Genomic DNA, 19,810 nt, shown 5'->3' with positions numbered 1-19,810 from the left:
CCAGACCTGGCATTTGACCAACTGGAGATCTTCTGTTTTCATATCAATGCGGAATGACAACACACCTTGGCTGAAATTCCCATTACTCCTTCTCACATTGCAGCAGATGAGTGCCAGAACCCTATGCTGTAGCATGCCATAGACAGTGAACTCTATGAGTAGCCTGCTTATTTTTCGAAGTCAGCTGATCCTGGGATCTGGGCCTAGGCTCATCTCTCTCATCGTTTATCCTTTGTCTTCAAAGTGCTCCTGCTAGATGCGGAGGCAGGTACCCAATGTGTTGTCATCCTGACTACTTTATGCACTCTTCCATTGTGGGCATTGGGGTATGCCATATATGAAAACCCTTGCCAGATGGCATGTCTATTGCCCAGGACTCAACAAGGACATGGAGGCTATGGTGCACCGCTGTTCCACATATGCTCACTATCAGGCTGCTCCAACTCAGTCCAACCCTGGCCCCCTCCCTTGGGATAGCATTCATCTCAACTTGACTGGCCTCTTCCTTGGCTCTACATGGCCCTGGGCAGCATGGCATCCATCATCACAGCTGTCACACTCAATGCCCTTCTGCAGATTCTCATCATTGAAGGGCTTCCCCACACCATTGTGACTATCGATGGGCTCCAGTTCACAGCTGTGGCCTTTGAACAGTTCTGATATGCCAATGGCATCAAACACCTGTGTAGCCCTCCATTTGACACCTCCTACAATGGTGAAGCAGAACAAATGGTGCACACATTTAAGCACCAAATGTTGAAGGCTGTGGGTGCAGCTACCATGACAGCAGCACTCCACAATCTTTCGGATCACCTACAGGTCCACCCCTGTACATGACCACACCCTACCAGAATACCTCCATAGTTGGCAGCCACATACCCTCCTCAATCTCCTGGCACCCTAACAGAACGACCGTCAGACATGCTGGACGATACCTTCCAGGTTCAGCCATTTGGGCATGTTCCTATGGGACAAAATCCACATGGATGCTGATTACAGTAGTGGCCACTCATGGAAAGCACCATACATTGGTTTATACCCTGAAACGTTTGGAGTGTTGACACATGAAACAACTCAGTCTCCCCTTCGACCTACACCTTTGTTGGCGGATGGCTCTGAGTTGGAGACCCTGCTCTCACACATCCCTCCCCTCCCCCCTCCCCCAACAAGTACCATTTTTGCTCCAGGACACCTGTGGGCACAGGTATGGAGGTCGAGACATCATCAGAGCCTCCATATGCTCCACATTCATCCCCCACACTGCAGTTCCCCAGTGTAGTGCCTGAAGATCAGTATTCCCTCTACCAGCTGGCAGCCTCCACTTATGGGACACCACCTGTTCATCTCCCAAAGCATTGTCCCGGGTGCTTCAGGCCCTACGTGCCCACTGTTGGCCTGCTGGCCAGTGTGCTCTGGTCTTGCTTGATTCCAGTTACTGGAGAATGCATTTTAAAGCCCATTTTTACTGGATAATTTTTTCTTGTTTTAGTCTGTACTAGATCCTCCCAAAACATGGAAAGCATAGAGTTTGCTGAAGAGGGAATTCATATCACAGTATCAAAAATGAAGAAGTGTTTATTTCCCTTAAGGTACACATTTTAGAGCCAATATTTACTTTTTTTTTCCTTCAGATTATCATGATCCAAATATCACCATTCTTTCTGGAACACCTTGTATTAGGCTCTAATGATGATAAAACCAACAATTTTTTACCTGATTGGGAATATTTCAAATACCGTTATAGTTACTTTGATTAATATGTTTTAAAATTCCTATCTGTACTTTTGCATATGGCAAACATTTGCTTTTATTTCTTTAAGAAATTTTTGGGTTTGGAAAACACTATTTATATCTTTCAAGTCACAAAAGTAGATAAAATCATTTATGTTCCAGGAAAAGAGTGCAGATTGTGGGTAGAATTTTGTCACTCTCAAAAAATACCTACAACAAATTATGTACGCCAACCTATAAATGTGCAAACTTTCTTAAAAATGGCCACAATGTAAAAAAAAAAGTTTTTAAAAATGACAGTTTACGTTTAATGTAAATCTCTTTTGTTTGTGCAAAATGTTCTCAATGGTTTGGCATTTAAATTAAAAAAATCAATAAATGATTTAATATCATGCAGATTTGTCATAATTCTAAGATGTGACACATTTTCCAATAATCAAGTAGTACAGTGTTTCAAAGGAAATACCATTTTCCTAGTTCATTATATTTTGCAGGGTGTGCATGTGTATCATCGGAAGTATAACAGGCATGTTGGAAAAATTTATCCACATTCCACTTTGGAGTTTGCAGTACAACAGGTAACCCATAAGCTTCAATGTTAATGAGTATTTTCCTCATCAGGATTCTCTTCCATCATCTTCCTTTCCAACTTTCTCAATGAACTAATGGTCACATTAGGTTCATACATGAAAATTTGAAGAGCATTTTTCAGTGGAATGGTCAGATTCTGGTCTTAAAATTGTGAAGTACATCTTGTGCAGAAGCTCTGGCTAAAACCACACTCTTCAAATAGTGGGTACAAACTCTACTTTTGTTGCCATCAAAAAACTTCATGAATATAAAAATCTGACCTCTCTGCACCATTTTATTTGATGATTCATAAAAACATAATACAAAGTCATCACATTGATGCAGTTTATTTTTTAGTTTATCCAGAAAAATGGTAGCAAAACCATAGTTTATAACATATTTGCACTTTGTTGCACCCATTTCTGAAGTTAGAAACAACATTACTGTCTGGAAAAATCAGTCTGAATGACTCTCCAACACCTGAACATGAGCTGAACAAAAACCTAATATTTAAATTTTCAAATCTGATGTTGCTTCAGTTTTTGAAACATCAAGCTTGGTAGAAAATAATTCAACTGACTGTCAAGCAGGTTTTGAAACCAATACATTGTCTCAGGTTTGGTTGAAACTTCAGTACTTGTTTGGAACTGATTGGATGATTAGGTTTCAATTTTAATTGTACTAACAATATTTTCTTCTTCTCCTGGAACATTTTTAAGTACACAAAAACACTTTTAATGAAAAACTGGCTGTCTTTTAAAAAACACTTCTGGGCTTTTTCTTTATAAAGAAATATTACAGCCTGATGTCTCATGTTGGATATATCAAAAGATGTTTTGATGTACAGCACTAAGCCTGTACATTGGTAGGCCCTTATCTTACCCAGTCAATAAATAGAGGATTTATTTCTGAGTCTAACCATTGTTCATTGATAAAGATCATTTTGATATCTTGAGAAAGTACATTTTGATATTTTGAGAAAGTACCTGTAGAGAAAATTACCAGAAACAGAAAATTTATCAGTTTGGAAAAGTGTGCTTAGTTAGAGGATAAGCTCTATTACATAGCCTAGTATTATGAAAGTGATAGATTGCTACTCACTGTATAGCAAAGATGTTGAGTCACTTATAGGCACAACAAAAGGACTACTAAACACACAAGCTTTTGGCCAGAAGGCCATCTTCTGAAATAGATAACAAACACACACAAACCTTGCCCAGGCACATGTGACCACTGTCTGGCTGCTGGTGCCAGACTGGCAGTCTGGTCTCAGCAGCTAGAGATAGTGGTCATGTGTGTGTGAGAGAGAGCTGTGTTGGGTGAAGGTTTGTGTGTGTGTTTTGTCTATATCAGAAAAAGAACTTTTGGCTGACAGTTTACATGTTTAGTACTTTTTGTTGTGTGTGTCTGCAACTCAACATCTCTTCTATATGGTGAGTATCAATCTATCCCTTTCATAATATTATCATTATTTCATCCCGGATCTTTCATTGTCTGACATAGCCTACTATGATATTTGAAGATTTAATAACAGTTCTGATCCTACCCCGGTTCAAAGCATAGAAAGAAGGAAACTGGTAATGTTGTGCTGACCTTCAGGATTTTTCTAAATGTTTCCAGATTTTTGTGAGATTACCAAATTTTTCTTGGTCTTCCCAGACTTTCTAGAAAGTGTGAAACATGTTATAATCTTTTTTGAAACTTCAATTAATAAATTCAATATTTTGGATTTATTTGTTAGAATAAGAAAAAAAGATATACTGCCACAACTAAAATCTAAAAATAATGACTGATAAGATTTTCTCACTTTGTGAGTCTTATGTTTAGCAGTCAGAATGGCATGGTCAGTCACTGCAAACACGAGTTCCATGTCACAGAGTGTGTCAAGTGTTCAGAGGCCTGCCTTGCCCCACATCAACAAAGTTTATCATCACTGAGACTGCATTTCGCCAAATTAATTTTGCACCTTATCATTCCTGTTCTCAATCCGTTGAGAGTCTTCCAAGTCTCTTACTGGAGATGGCAGCCTGATGGTAACTTCTCTTTTGCTGTCTATAATCTTCCATTTGACTTTCTTTCACACAGCCCAGTTCAGCAGGCTTCTATTGAGGTTGGAGCTGGACTGTTGTAAGGAGGAAGAGTTTTCTGTATTTCAGTTGTAATGGATATGTTTGAGTTCCACACAGCGGATGCCTTTATATTGTTTCTTTCTTCTTATTTTCACTTTCTGCTGTTACCTGTCTTCTTACAGTTGGAGGTGCTATTTCCATGAGTGAAAAGATCTGATTGACGAGGTGATCTTAGGTACCCTGAGACTATGCAGCTTTTCTCATGGTGAGCCACATCAACATGATTGGCAGATGCAGAGTTCCTCCAGATGGGAGTGGTTTAGTCCGCAGCAGAGAAAAAAGGCCAAGAGCAGAACACTGGGCAGTACTCTCCATGTGTTTGTCAGTTTGCAGATGAAATTGTTCCTGGTGCACTCCTTCTGGATGGTATCTAAAAGTGTTGTTTGTTAGTTAATGCATGATCAGGTCTTAACCAAAGGCATTTGGGCTTAACATGGTGATTTCAATTGCATCATATCTCCATAACTTTCAGTTTTTGCTTCCTAATTGTGTAGGTGAAATGCACACACTTGAGTTTTATCCAGGCTGGGTTTCAAGTGGTTGTATTTATAGCAGATTGTATTTTTTGAGTGCAGATGTTAGATTGGAATCAAATTCTTCAAAAGTCATTCCTTGAGCAGTGACATCTGAGTCAGCAGCATAGGATCAAGGACCATGTTTTAGTGTTGAGTAGCTAATCTTGAGTACATATGTTACATAACATGAGATCCCGTACACATCCTAGAGTAGACCCTTTTTCTGCATTTAGAGCAACAAAAATCACCTGTTCTGCGTACTGAATAATCTGCATCTGCTGGAAGTCCTTGGTTATTTTGTGCAGCTTCTTTGTTAGTTTCTTGTGATTTATGGTATAGTAAGTAGCTGTGAGATCATGAAAAGCAATTCCTATAACCTGCTTTCTTTCATAACATTGCCTGATCTGTTGGTTTAGATTAAGTATCTGAAAGCAGCCATTATAACCAAATAATAACAAAAAAGATGGTAGTAAAAGTAGAACTTAGCACCAGTTGAAAGACATGAAAGAAAATTAACTAACTGGAAAATCATTTGTTCTCAAATAAAAGTAGGTTTATATTAAAAGTATTTAAATTTTACAAATCAACACTACAACGAACAATGAACTGTTTGAATTTGTTTATTAGGTTTTCTTTTAAGTTAAAATTATCAACAGTTATGTCGAGTTAGTTAGATGGAGAAAATTTGTGAACCAAAATACGATTTATGGCCACTCATGCCTTGCAAAGAAAATGTGAACATCAACAAAGTTAATAAAGGAAACTAAGGTGAAAATTGCACAGGCGAAGTTATTTCTTTGAAACATTTACAACCAACAAAAAATCAGTAAATCACTGAATTAAGGAACTGGAAGATAAGGACCAGGGAGAAAACTGTGATGGAAAATGATCAACGATATTCACTCTCAACAATCAGTCAAGTATTTTATTAACGTTATTGTGCTTCCCATTCAAAGGAATATTTTCACATAATGTGCACCAAATCCATTGAAGTATCGAACATTGTATTGATTTGGCTTTTGATAAAGAAAAACAGAGAATGTGGAAACTATGATCAGTGGACTATGAGTTGGTACCATTTCATGATTTTGAAATAAGATATAAACAGGTTTATTAACAAGTGCCTCCAGAGTTTCAGTAGGTGTCTGCGAGAAATTTACAAGATCTACACAAAACAAACACTTGTCAGTGGATAGAACATCTCTCCTAGTTTGTAATTCACATTACAGGTGCTCAATATGGGTATCATTTGTGATGCAGCAATGTCAAAACTTTGTTGAAGTCACTGTTATGAATTGCATAGGAAGACATGACAGCAGCTTGGTTTGTAAATCTGTTTATTGATTTATCTATTGACAGGCATGAACTAATTTGATGTGAAAATACAGAGTGGAAAATAGTGCAAATGTTGTGAAATCCTTGCCCTCTAATAGAACTACAACACATTGATATTCACCATTATATTGTGTGCTTGCCAACAACGGTGTTAAGACGATAGACACTTAAATTAAATTTTTATTTTCCTTGTTTCATGTTGTGTGAAGTGAATAATGATGAAAAACTTTTTGTGTAACATTTTCATATTTTCTGAGATTTTGTTCACTAACATTTTCATACATGACAATTACCAAACTAGATCCTCAACTGGGTCTAGGAGATCAAGAACAATGGGGCAGAGATGTCTTGAGAGCAGCACTGGTTTTTGTTTTCTTGAATAAATTCTGTACTGGAACAGATTTTTAGGGATACAGAAATCTGATCGTAGAAACAATTTCCAAAGTAGCAGGAACTAATATGTAATTGAATGATCAGATGAAGAAACAAATGGCAAGACAGAAGAAATAAATGGCTGGACAGTGGAAATGTAACACGAACTGTGTGGTCCTGTGGCAGTTACAAGCAGGTAGGTAGACACTTAAACTGTAATATTCCTTGTGGAAAAGGTGTTCAACATAAGAGTTGTGTGACAGCTTCGGTCAGAAATTTGGTAAATGTTCAAAATCAACTCAGAAAAGTGCAAGATGGAGTAGTCTCAAAGGGTGTCTTTAATTCTAGCTGTAATGTTTGTTCCCATCAACCAATGAAACATTTTTCTTGGTATGTGAATTTGCATCCAGTAGATCTCGGTCAACACTGCAAAGTCAGCTTAATCCATGATATAACAGCCAACTTGGAAACAAAGATTGTAAAAAAAAAAAAAACTTTCTACACAGGATAGCATTATTCTGGGCCAAACAAACCAGTTGTCAACAGTTTAGCTACTAATAATCTGGGTAAGCATTTTGAAACAAATTTTTGTTGGAAGAATATCATGTTACAATAAAGAGTGAACTTTTTAAATGGGCCGTGTTAAGGAGAACATAGATGAAGATAAAATAATTTTGCAGATATCAATTAAAATGACTGGTTCATTTAAATCAAGTTTTTGAATATTAATGCGCACAAATGCCTTACACAGAGGACTAAATGAAGACATAGATTGGGAGTTAGTGGAGAACAATCAATAAATATAGATAATTTGTATGAAAATACTGTTAACATACATGAATGTCACTGTTTTGTGTATGGAGTTAATAGGAAGGGTAAATTATTTGTCAAAACTGAAGACAAAAATGATAATGCGATAATGACACTAAATTTGAAGTGCCTGAAAATGATTTATTAAATGAAAACACTGATGCTACTTCATGTAAATCAGTAGGAAGTCCTTTTTGGTGATTAGGAAACCTGTAACTGACACTGGTAGCAAAATATTGGAGATCTTGGAAACACTTAGAAGATTTAGAGAAATGTGAATCACACTGAAATGCCAGTGGTTGTGATTTGAATTTGGGAAACAACAGAAAGTTATAGACATTAGTTAAAAAGCATGCCTTTTGGATATTTGAAAGTAATGTTGTAATATTCAGTCATGGTTGTCCAGTAATTTCTGTTGAGGGAACACACACACATAGAAGGTATACTCACGACTATTTGGGGCAATGTTGGAGAGAAGATGCACATAATCAAAAAACACAAATAATTGAGATATTTTCAAACATTTGTTCTTTGCTTGAAAGATTACCCAATTTCTGTGCATAGGTAGTTTAGGTCTGTTTATTTCTTAAAATAGTCTGTGATGTTGGTCTGTTCTTGGGAGGAGTTGACATCATCCCTACTTTCACATTCACTGTCCTCTTCTTTGTTTTGTTGTGAAGCAGCATTCATAACTTTGCCATCACTCATGTACCGAAAACCAGGTTCCCATGTGTCAATCTTCATCCACTCATTCAAGTTTTCATCATGGACCTCTTCAAAACTATTTAAACCCATTGACAGTTTCATATTTGTGCAGTTGTTAACCTTGAAAATTACTGTCTTCTATATCTGGAAGAATTTTCCTCCATGATCAAACTAGTGTGTGTAGCTTTAATTCCTGCCACACATCAAAAATCCCATGTAAGGCTTGTAGAATTGTCATATTCCAGAATGCCACCAAATTATCCCAACAACTAGCAGTCACAGTAGATGAGGCCAGTAGTCCATTTTATTAATGCAGTTATGTAGCTACTACAAACAGCACAGCGAACGCATTGTTGTGGCCAAGATAGACACGAAGCCCACACCTACGACAGTAGTACAAGTCTATATGCCTACTAGCTCTGCAGATGACAAAGAAATTGAAGAAATGTATGATGAGATGAAAGAAATTATTCAGATAGTGAAGGGAGACGAAAATTTAACTGTCATGGGTGACTGGAATTCGGTAGTAGGAAAAAGGGGAGAAGGAAACTTAGTAGGTGAATATGGATTGGGGTTAAGAAATGTAAGAGGAAGCTGCCTGGTGGAATCTTGCACAGAGAACAACTTAATCATAGCTAACACTTGGTTCAAGAATCATGAAAGAAGATTGTATACCTGGAAGAAGCCTGGAGATAATGACAGGTTTCAGATAGATTATATAATGGTAAGACAGAGATTTAGGAACCAGGTTTTAAATTGTAAGACATTTCCAGGGGCAGATGTGGACTCTGATCACAATCTATTGGTTATGAACTGCAGATTAAAACTGAAGAAACTGCAAAAAAAGGTGGGAATCTAAGGAGATGGGACCTGGATAAACTGAGTAAACCAGAGGTTGTACAGAGTTTCAGGGAGAGCATAAGGGAACAATTGACAAGAATGGGGTACAGAAATACAGTAGAAGAAGAATGGGTAGCTTCGAGGAATGAAGTAGTGAAGGCAGCAGAGGATCAAGTAGGTAAAAAGACGAGGGCTAGTAGAAATTCTTGGGTGACAGAAGAAATATTGAATTTAATTGACGAAAGGAGAAAATATAAAAATGCAGTAAAGGAAACAGACAAAAAGGAATAGAAACGTCTCAAAAATGAGATCAACAGGAAGTGCAAAATGGCTAAGCAGGCATGGCTAGAGGACAAATGTAAGGATGTAGAGGCTTATCTCACTAGGGGTAAGACACATACTGCCTACAGGAAAATTAAAGAGAACCACTTGTATGAATATCAAGAGCTCAGATGGAAACCCAGTTCTAAGCAAAGAAGGGAAAGCAGAAAGGTGCAAGGAGTATATAGAGGGTCTATACAAGGGCAATGTACTTGAGGGCAATGTTATAGAAATGGAAGAGGATGTAGATGAAGATGAAATGGGAGATATCATACTGTGTGAAGAGTTTGACAGAGCACTGAAAGACCTAAGTCGAAATAAGGCCCCGGGAGTAGACAACATTCCATTAGAACTACTGACAGCCTTAGGAGAGCCAGTCCTGACAAAACTCTACCATCTGGTGAGCAAAATGTATGAGGCAGGTGAAATACCCTCAGACTTCAAGAAGAATATAATAATTCCAATCCCAAAGAAAGCAGGCATTGACAGATGTGAAAATTACCGAACTACCAGTTTAATAAGTCATGGCTGCAAAATACTAACGCGAATTCTTTACAGACGAATGGAAAAACTGGTAGAAGCCGACCTCAGGGAAGCTCAGTTTGGATTCCGTAGAAATACGGGAACACGTGAGGCAGTACTGACCCTACGACTTTTTTTAGAAGCTAGATTAAGAAAAGGCAAACCTATGTTTCTAGCATTTGTAGACTTAGAGAAAGCTTTTGACAATGTTGACTGGAATACTCTCTTTCAAATCCTGAAGGTGGCAGGTGTAAAATACAGGGAGCAAAAGGCTATTTACAATTTGTACAGAAACCAGATGGAAGTTATAAGAGTCGAGGGGCATGAAAGGGAAGCAGCGGTTGGGAAGGGAGTGAGACAGGGTTGTAGCCTCTCCCCGATGTTGTTCAATCTGTATATTGAGCAAGCAGTAAAAGAAGCAAAAGAAAAATTTGGAGTAGGTATTAAAATCCATGGAGAAGAAATAAAAACTTTGAGGTTCGCCGATGACATTATAATTCTGTCAGAGACAGCAAAAGACTTGGAAGAGCAGTTGAATGGAATTGACAGTGTCTTGAATGGACGATATAAGATGAACATCAACAGAAGCAAAACGACGATAATGGAATGTAGTCGAATGAAGTTGAGTGATGCTGAGGGAATTAGATTAGGAAATGAGACAGTTAAAGTAGCGAAGGATTTTTGCTATTTGGGGAGCAAAATAACTGATGATGGACGAAGTAGAGAGGACATAAAATGTAGACTGGCAATGGCAAGGAAAGCGTTTTTTAAGAAGAGAAATTTGTTAACATCTAGTATAGGTTTAAGTGTCAGGAAGTCGTTTCTGAAAGTATTTGTATGGAGTGTAGCCATGTATGGAAGTGAAACGTGGACGATAAATAGTTTGGACAAGAAGAGAATAGAAGCTTTCGAAATGTGGTGCTAAAGAAGAATGCTGAAGATTAGATGGATAGATCACATAACTAATGAGGAGGTGCTGAATAGAATTGGGGAGAAGAGGAGTTTGTGGCACAACTTGCCTAGAAGAAGGGATCGGTTGGTAGGACATGTTCTGAGGCATCAAGGGATCACCAATTTAGTATTGGAGGGCAGAGTGGAGGGTAAAAATCGTAGAGGGAGACCAAGAGATGAATATACTAAGCAGATTCAGAAGGATGTAGGTTGCAGTAGGTACTGGGAGATGAAGAAGCTTGCACAGGATAGATAGCATGGAGAGCTGCATCAAACCAGTCTCTGGACTGAAGCCCACAACAACAACAACATGCTTTGGTTCAGTGACTGTATAATGGCAGTCACATTAGGAGGTAAAAACTTACAAGGGAGCATTCCCAGGTCTCAATAAACTCTTGATGAAACTTGGCAGGTGTGCAGAGTGGGCAAAATAGTATAATAAGCATTTTTTTGTTTGTGACAGTTTCACTTAGAAGGGGTAAAACACACCCTGTAATATAATTTGGCATTTTAGGTTTAGAGGGAATATCTTTGACACAATGATAAACAAAAAAATGTTTTTACATAAAAGTTGATACATAATTAATGTTCTTAAAAACTGTATAATTGACTTTTGTAATAATCTGAAATTCTGCAAAATACCCCCCCCCCCCCCCCCCCCCCGTTCCATTAACTAATTTAATAAAACGAAAACTTTTGTTACAATATAAATTTAACATGCTTTTAAGCCACATAGATCCATATATAATAAAAGCTGCATCTTGAAATACCATTTTTGGGTAATAAGCTGTACACATGTGCTGTCAGAGTTTTTTCAACATACCTAATTAAAATATCAAAACATTCATTACTATTCTAATTATTTATTTTATTTATACTTATTTGGTGTTTTAAGCTGCTGCTTTACATTTTTAGTTTACCATTTCACATATGTGTATTTTGTTAGTTGAAAATAATAAATAACTTACTATTATGATAGAAAATAATTACGATAATGATTATCTGTAAAGAAATGCTTTGAACATAGCATTTTTTATATTATAAGGAAATTTTTTCCATAATATACATGACACTGAAGACAACACAAAACAAAATTCAGCAGGATTTCCAATCATTGTGGGGGATCCTCTGCATATTCTGATTTGTATGACGCATATTTCATTACATTGGTTAACTTGGAAAAGAGAAATGATTATGTACTAATGACTGTAGTTCGATTATAGAGTGTTTTGCAAGTCGAGATTGGCATCATTATTATACAACAGAGCTAGATCTAAAAGGCTCCAGCTTTATTACACATACACATTTCTAGCTTTAATATTTCTTTAATTTATGTCACAAGCTTTCATTTTTCAGAATAAATGATGGTGGTGGGGTATTTTCAAAATTTCAAATTATACTTGATTGTAAAGTTTTCATTAGTTATATATCAACTTATATGTAAAAACATTTTTTATAAATCATTGTTTTAAAGGTATGCCCTCTAAACCTAGAATGCCAAATTATTTTGGGGGGTATGCTTTACCCCTCAAAAGCGGAATGGGGCACAAATAAAAAAAATAATTACTGTACTATTTGCCCCCTCTACACACCTATAAAGCTTCATCATGATCATTTATTGACATTTGGGAATGTTCTCTTGTTAGATGTGATGAGACCATTATCAGGTATGTGAATCCTCTCATCGGGATGTGGAGGGGTGTTATCAAGCAATACAGCAGTCTTCTGCAGCATTCCTTTCACTCCTAGAAATCTTAGAACTTAAGGTACAAAATGTGTGTGGAACCAATTTTTGAAAATTTCCTAACCACCCATGTTCCCTATTGGTTGTAATAATTCACAGGGAGATCCTTAACTGCAATATCCTTGAAGGCTCAGTGTTTTCCTCCAATCACTAGTACTTTCACGTTGTGGTTCCCAGAAGCATTAGCAGTGCACAAAAGCTGCTGCAACATTTGAACTAATCTGCTCTCCTGGCATAGTAAATTCATGAATCCCATGACAATGTTTGAATCTGGTCAGCCATCTAGATGAATCATTAAATTCTCCCTCTAACCCTAGAGCTTCATGAAAAAATTCAGCTTTTTTGGCACACATTGTGCCTGAAATAATGACACATTCATTGATTTTTGGCTACATCACTGCAAAAGAGCAGCATCTAATTCATCAGATATAGATCTCTTCATGCCTTTTAGTGCAGACAATCCTGAACTAGAACTGCATTTCCTCATACAATCCAGTTTCTTATGTGCACTCTTTTTAATGCTGTAAACCATCTGTATTCCACTAATATAACCAGCACTTAGTTTTCCATCAGATTCCCCTTTCTCAAATCTTTCAGTTTATTCTAATTTTTGTTTTAAAGTGAACACATGTTTCTTCCATTTCTCCATCATCTCTTTCATAAATTTCTTTTAACTTACTTTGCTGACACTTACACTTAGATTAACATCAGATCTACACAGAACATGCTGGCTGATAACAATAGAAATGGCTGTTGTCACACATGGTGGGTTTTATATTGCATTTTGTTAGAGGAAAATACTGAACATTCTTTTCTTCCATGATGTGTGTGTGTGTGTGTGTGTGTGTGTGTGTGTGTGTGTGTGTGTGAGAGAGAGAGAGAGAGAGAGAGAGAGAGAGAGAGAGAGAGAGAGAGTACACATGTATGTGTCAGCAGATAGCTGAAGTAATGGAAATAGCACTGGATAATGAGTAGCAACAAGAGAATAAAAACATACTTATTTTGCTTACGGAGAAAGAAAGAAGCTTTCTGGTGTATTTAAACAAGTATTTGTGTATGGACTAAGTACAGACACTGGGAATGCCTTGAGGGTGAATTGTGTGAGTTTAGGGAAAGTACTATTCATTATACATATTAGGAGTATCTTTGATGATTGTTACATCCAGACTTATAATTGAGGAATAAATGAGTAGATGATTTCTTGTTAAATATTTTATGCAAATAACTTCATCAGTGTTTAACATAAAAGTAGACTCATGTTTAGCAATTTTGTTAAGTAATAATAGGTTTACTCCCATTCTTCAATATCTAGATTTTCACAAACATTACAGCCAATGTACTAATTCAATTAGTAGTAAGGAAAATGTATGCTTTTCTGATTAATAAAGACATGAAAGTGATAATGTTTTCCTTGATATAGATGTCTAAAGCATATCTATAAATTTTCAATTGATGTAAAAGGGGTTAATTTATGTTTGAAGAGCAAAGTTTAATTTATAATACAGGATAAGCAGCAACAACTAAACAAAATTGCAGTCATTGTAATATGAGTACATATTTGGAAGCAATGTATAAGTTTGCACAAGAAAATAGCCTCAACAGAAAGGTAAGTGTAAGTAACACTTCACTCTTATCAATAATAAATTATCTGCAAACCGTAACAATTTTAAACTGTTACATTCAACTTTGAAAAATTCTCTTAAAAATTTGCATGCTTCCTTACAATTCATGTGTAATCCAGTAATTAGAGAGATCATTTTCTTATACATCTACACTCTACAAGCCACCTTGCAAATAGTGATGTGGAGGGTACTTTGCATACCATTGTCACTTCTCCCCTTTCCCATTCTGTCTGGGAATGATTCGCAGGAAAAGCAACTGCCAATAAATCTCCATGTGCACTTGAAGCTCTCTAATTTTATCTTCATGGTCTTTCCACAAGACATATGTAGGTAGAAACAATACATTTATTGACTGTACTACAAACACATGCTCTCAGAATTTTCACAGTAAAACACACTGTGATGCAGAATGCCTCTCTTGCACTATCTATCACTGGAATTGGTTTATCATCTTCATGACAGTTTCATGCTTACTAAGTGAACCTGTAGTGAAATGCACTGTTTTTCTTTGGATCTTCTCTGTTTCCTCTATCAGTTCTATCCAGTGCAGATCACATTCTTATATTCTGTTCATTAGTGGCAGTGCAGAACTGTATTGAATGTCAATGAACATACCATCTACTTGGGTACCAGTATCTACCACTTTCTATGTTCCTTGGGTGACTTCTCCCCATTGAGGATGAAGTGCTGTGCTCTGTTTGCTAGAAAGACTTCAATTGAGTCACACAGTTGGTCTGATATTTCATACACTCATATTTTGTTCATTAAAACAGTGCAGAACAGTATCAAATGCCTTAAGGGAGTCAAGGAACATGCTATCTGCTTGGGTGCCAGCATCTACTGCCTTCTGGGTCTCTTGGTTGAACAGAATGATCACACAATTTTCCTTTATAGAATTGATGTTGATCCCTACTGCGGAGATTTTTGTCTTCAGAAATGTCATAATACGTAAGGATAAAACATGTACTAATATTCTACAGGTGACCAATGTCAGAAGTATGGGCCTATAATTCTGTGCATCTGTTCGATGATTCTTCTTGAATATGGGAATGACTTGTGCTTTTTTCTAATCTTCTTGAGAAGTTCACACCTTCAGAGACGTATGATACAGTACTGTCAGAAGAGGGCAATTTCTTTTGCATACTCATGTAGAATCATTCAGGTATCCCATTAGGTCCAGTGACTTTCCCTCTGTTGAGTAATTTCAGTTGCTTTTCTATATCATTGGTCACTTTTATCAGCTGTTTTGTTTCTCATGAAAAGTTTTACAGGAGATACTACAGAGTGATCTTTCTCTGTGAGATAGTTTTGGAGAAAGATGTTTAGTATTTTCACATTTATTGTGCTGTTCTCCATTTCAATGCTATTATAGACACAGTAAGTCTTGGCAGATAATAATTACTGCTTTTTCAATACTAATTTGTCTAGAGACTAACAACATTACTAAGCTTAAACATAAAAGACAGTATCATTAATAACATGCCTTTGAAAAACCACATGCAGAAACTATAGTTAGGATAACATAAACTACTCCAACGTCTTACTAAACAAAGAAACATGGTCATAGGTTTATGAAATTAATGACCTAAATGAAAAATTCAACACCCTCATTTCTCCCTTAACCCATTTCTTTTACATCGCTTTGCCACAAAAAACTGAAACCATAAGTGGAAATTCTAGAACAAATATTTGTATCACAAGAGGAATAAGGACTGCATGGAAGAAGGAGAGACTACTTCATAGAATAGGTAACTTGTATTGTATACTATAAAAAGTATCTGAAAATGCTAAGAAAATTAATACATAATGATGAATACATTTGTAATTTAAGAAATAAAGGGATGTTTATGTGGAGTGTTATGAAAAAAGAATAAAAAATGCTATGACAAGATAATATAAAAATAACAAATCCATTACATGTCGCCAACAGATTTGAAAACTGTTTCACAGATATTACTAGCAACATGTTAAAATCAGACGTAAATAAGGATATCCAATCCAGCAAATATAAAAAAGTGCATGTTGTTACTCAAGGTACATCAGCAATGTCTCTCCAGATCAAGTAGCAAAATTAATAAAACAATTAAGAAACTCCAACTCTGCAGGCAATGATGGTGTGTCTGCAACAATCTTAGAGAAGCGTGCTCCAAACCTAATTGAAATACTTACATACTCTCGTGACAGTTCATTCATTCATTATCGATCCACTGAATCATTTTGTGTACAGAGTGTACTACATGATATGTTAAACATTTTAAAAATATGTAACACCAAATCAAATACACCCAAACTTACACAATTCTATGACAGTTATAGATTAACAGGGTACAGTACTGGTATATTCACAAGTTGTTCAATATTAAGGTCAACAAGGCCTAAGTAAAATTAAAAATTGTGGAGACATTTAAAATCAAATGAAGTATAGATAAGCATTATGTAATTTATACAATAGCTAAAATTTACTAGATAAATATAAAAAGTACATACATGTAGATCAATTTTTAACAGTTAGTTAGGCCTTATTAAAATTTACATTTTTAAGTTAATTATAGCAGTGAAATATAAGGTGTGAAAATATATTACATAGAAAAATCACATTCAAAATGTTCATGAACGATTTAAGCCTTATTCTAAAATGTGCTGGATTCCTGATGTTTTTTATGTTTAGCAGTGGATGATTATAAAATTTAATCCCCATGCACTTTGCATTAATAGCATATAATTTGGTGGAATTAGCAAACTGTGTCAGAAGTATTCCCTCTAGTGTCATGCTGCTGATACTCCAGATTCTGCTTCAGGCTGTCAATATTTAGCTTCGTAAAACTTAGTATCTCCAATATGTACTGGCTTGGAAGTGGAAGAATACCTAGTTTTCAGAATAATTGTTTGTTTGTTTGTTTCAGAATAATTATTTGTTTCTTTGTTTCAGAATAATTGTTTGTTTGTTTGTTTCAGAATAATTGTTTGTTTGCTATTTAAATAACATTATCCAGACAACTTTCTTTTGAAGCTTAAATATTTTATTGCACTCAGAAGTGTGGCCCCAGAATATGTGGCCATATGTTAGGATTGAGTGAAACAGAGCATGGTACATTGACCTTAGGATATTTGTACTCATCACTTCCCTGACTGACAGAAGCATAAAACATACTTTACTTAGCTCTGTAGCTAAGCTGTCAGTGTGGCTTTTCCAGCTTAGAGTCTCAGAGATAGATATTCTGAGGAATTTAGTTACGTTTTCCAGTTCAGCCTATTTGTATAGTTGGGACAGTGTTGGGCCTACAGACTTTTTTGCATTAAGAAGTAGCATATTAACTGTAAGCCATGAATACAGTAGAGCTGTACATTGGTTGACTGCAGCTTCAAAGCGATCATCTGAATCAGATATCAGAATATTGGTGTTGTCAGCAAAAAGGAAGGTACTGCAAGTCGGTAGGTGAAGAGGAACATCATTAATGAACAGGAGAAATAGGATCGGGACTTAAACTGATCCTTAACGAACACCATGTTTTATGGTTTCCATACGAGAATATGAAACTGTGGATTTTCCTGAAGGGGTGACCTCACATAACTACACATAGTATTTTCTGTTTAGTAGGTAGCTCGCAAACCAATCAAAGGCAGTGCCCCTTATACCATAGTTATATAGTTTTTGTAATAGTATTCTGTGGTTTACAGTATTGAAGGCCTTTGTAAGATCAAGGAACAACCCCACAGCTGGCTAATTTCTTATCTACCAGAGTGAGAGTTGTATCTAGAACTTTATAGACAGCACCTACTGTTGTTTTTCCCCTCCTGGAATAAAATGGTTCAAATGGCTCTGAGCACTATGGGACTTAACATCTGAGGTCATCACTCCCCTAGAACTTAGAACTACTTAAACCTAACTAACCTAAGGACATCACACACATCCATGCCTGAGGCAGGATTTGAACCTGTGACCCTAGCAGTCGCACAGTTCCAAACTGAACCACCTAGAACTGAACGGCCACCACAGCCGGCCCTCCTGGAATCCATATTAGGCTGGAGAAAGGATACTATACTTATTCAGGAATGATTTTAATCTGTCCAGCCACTACATACTCAAATATTTTACTAAACACAGTTCACTCCAAGCAGACACTTACCCTGCATTGAACACATCTTAGGTTATTCCATCATATAAACAAGTAAGAAAGATACTGTAAACAGCTTAAGACCTATCATAATTTCCTCTTGCATTTTAAAAATATTAGTAAAAGTGATGTATGTTGGACTCTGTCCGTGACCTTACTTGTATTCTTCTCAATCACTCAACACCTTCACTATACTGTACAATATGTGTATTCATTATCAAGTTATTCCTAGTCTCCGGTAAAAACAGAAGAATTAAATGCAGAGTAAAGCACTACTAAGATAAATATTCAGAAAACAAGTAAAGATATTCATACATATTAGATGAATTTGTCACCTCTTTTATTTTTTTAAACACATTTTCCACCTCAGCTGTCCACCATACTTGATTTGCAGCAAGACACACCATTCCTAGATAATCTAACATCCAGTTTGTTCTGCAAAAGTAAAATGCAATTAGTTATTTACCTGCTACTGATTCAGTTGAATAAATTCATCTTTTTCATGTTATATTAAGCACAACACAAATTACTTTAGTTTCCCACTTCACTGTAACAAAATAACATGCCTTAGAAATTTTCTGCACATCTTCATTACAAAAAATACACCACACTGTAGCAGGAAGTGTCAGTGTAAAGTAAAGCAAATACATGGTATAAAGTACTAAAATTTAAATTTTTATTTTCTCATACTGTCATTATTATATTTTATTCACTAATTAATAATATGGTTAACTAACCAAAAAGAATTTCTGAAAAATACAGGTAGTAATATGATTATAGTGGAAAATGGTAAAAGCAACAAAATGAAATAATTATGATTTGGTAGATGCATTAGGGTCAGAGGAAGGCAATGGCAAACCACCTCTGATAGGACCTTGACCTAGTCAGCAGTGCGGGTCTCCCACATCATCCCCCTACGCTCCTTGGAGTATGGGACTTCATCATGATCGTCAACATCATCATCATATGCATTAGAAGAAACAAACACTTTGAAGGATAATGTGCTATTCTGTGAATTTTATTTGTGTATCAGGTGGTCACAGTGCCCTACTACCATCAAGGACAACGTTGCACACAGAAGAAAATTAGATACTCTATATATCTCACTGGAATAATACTGAAAAAAGCCAATTAGTGGTGATTTTTTATGAGTTTGTGAGGTTACCAGTTTGTATCAGAATAACATTGACTGGATATGCTATTTACCATTCTTTCTTTTGTATTATCTAAATGAAACATATTTTTAGCCTTGTGTCACAAATTACGGTATTACTGTATGACCTGGGTTTCGTGTTATATATCCATTTTCTAGTACATAACTGACTCCAAAACCAACCAAAGATGAATGTGTCAACTTTTTAATGTATTGTCATAATTTGTATCACTTCAGGCAGTGGGGTTACGTTCATAGTCTTGGATATTATTGAATTTAGCATACGTTAAAATTCAGGAGTAAGTAAGAAACACGTATATTTTTGTTTTCTCCAACAAAATTCTTGTCGCAAGATACAGGCCTCCAAAGATGACA

General features: G+C 36.2%; 1 protein-coding gene across 1 annotated transcript in view; it reads right to left on the bottom strand.

Annotated features, from left to right (window-relative positions):
- LOC124798989 (dynein axonemal heavy chain 10) overlaps positions 1-19,810 on the bottom strand; it is a 1,080,466-nt gene that overhangs the window by 815,163 nt on the left and 245,493 nt on the right. Inside the window, exon 12 of the mRNA XM_047262526.1 lies at positions 18,618-18,717. Within this exon, the coding sequence (XP_047118482.1) occupies positions 18,618-18,717 (100 nt within the window). The remainder of the gene's footprint in view (positions 1-18,617; positions 18,718-19,810) is intronic.

This window comes from Schistocerca piceifrons, chromosome 5, assembly GCF_021461385.2.
Source record: "Schistocerca piceifrons isolate TAMUIC-IGC-003096 chromosome 5, iqSchPice1.1, whole genome shotgun sequence".
Taxonomy (NCBI): domain Eukaryota; kingdom Metazoa; phylum Arthropoda; class Insecta; order Orthoptera; family Acrididae; genus Schistocerca; species Schistocerca piceifrons.
This window is presented reverse-complemented; position numbering and strand designations above follow the sequence as displayed.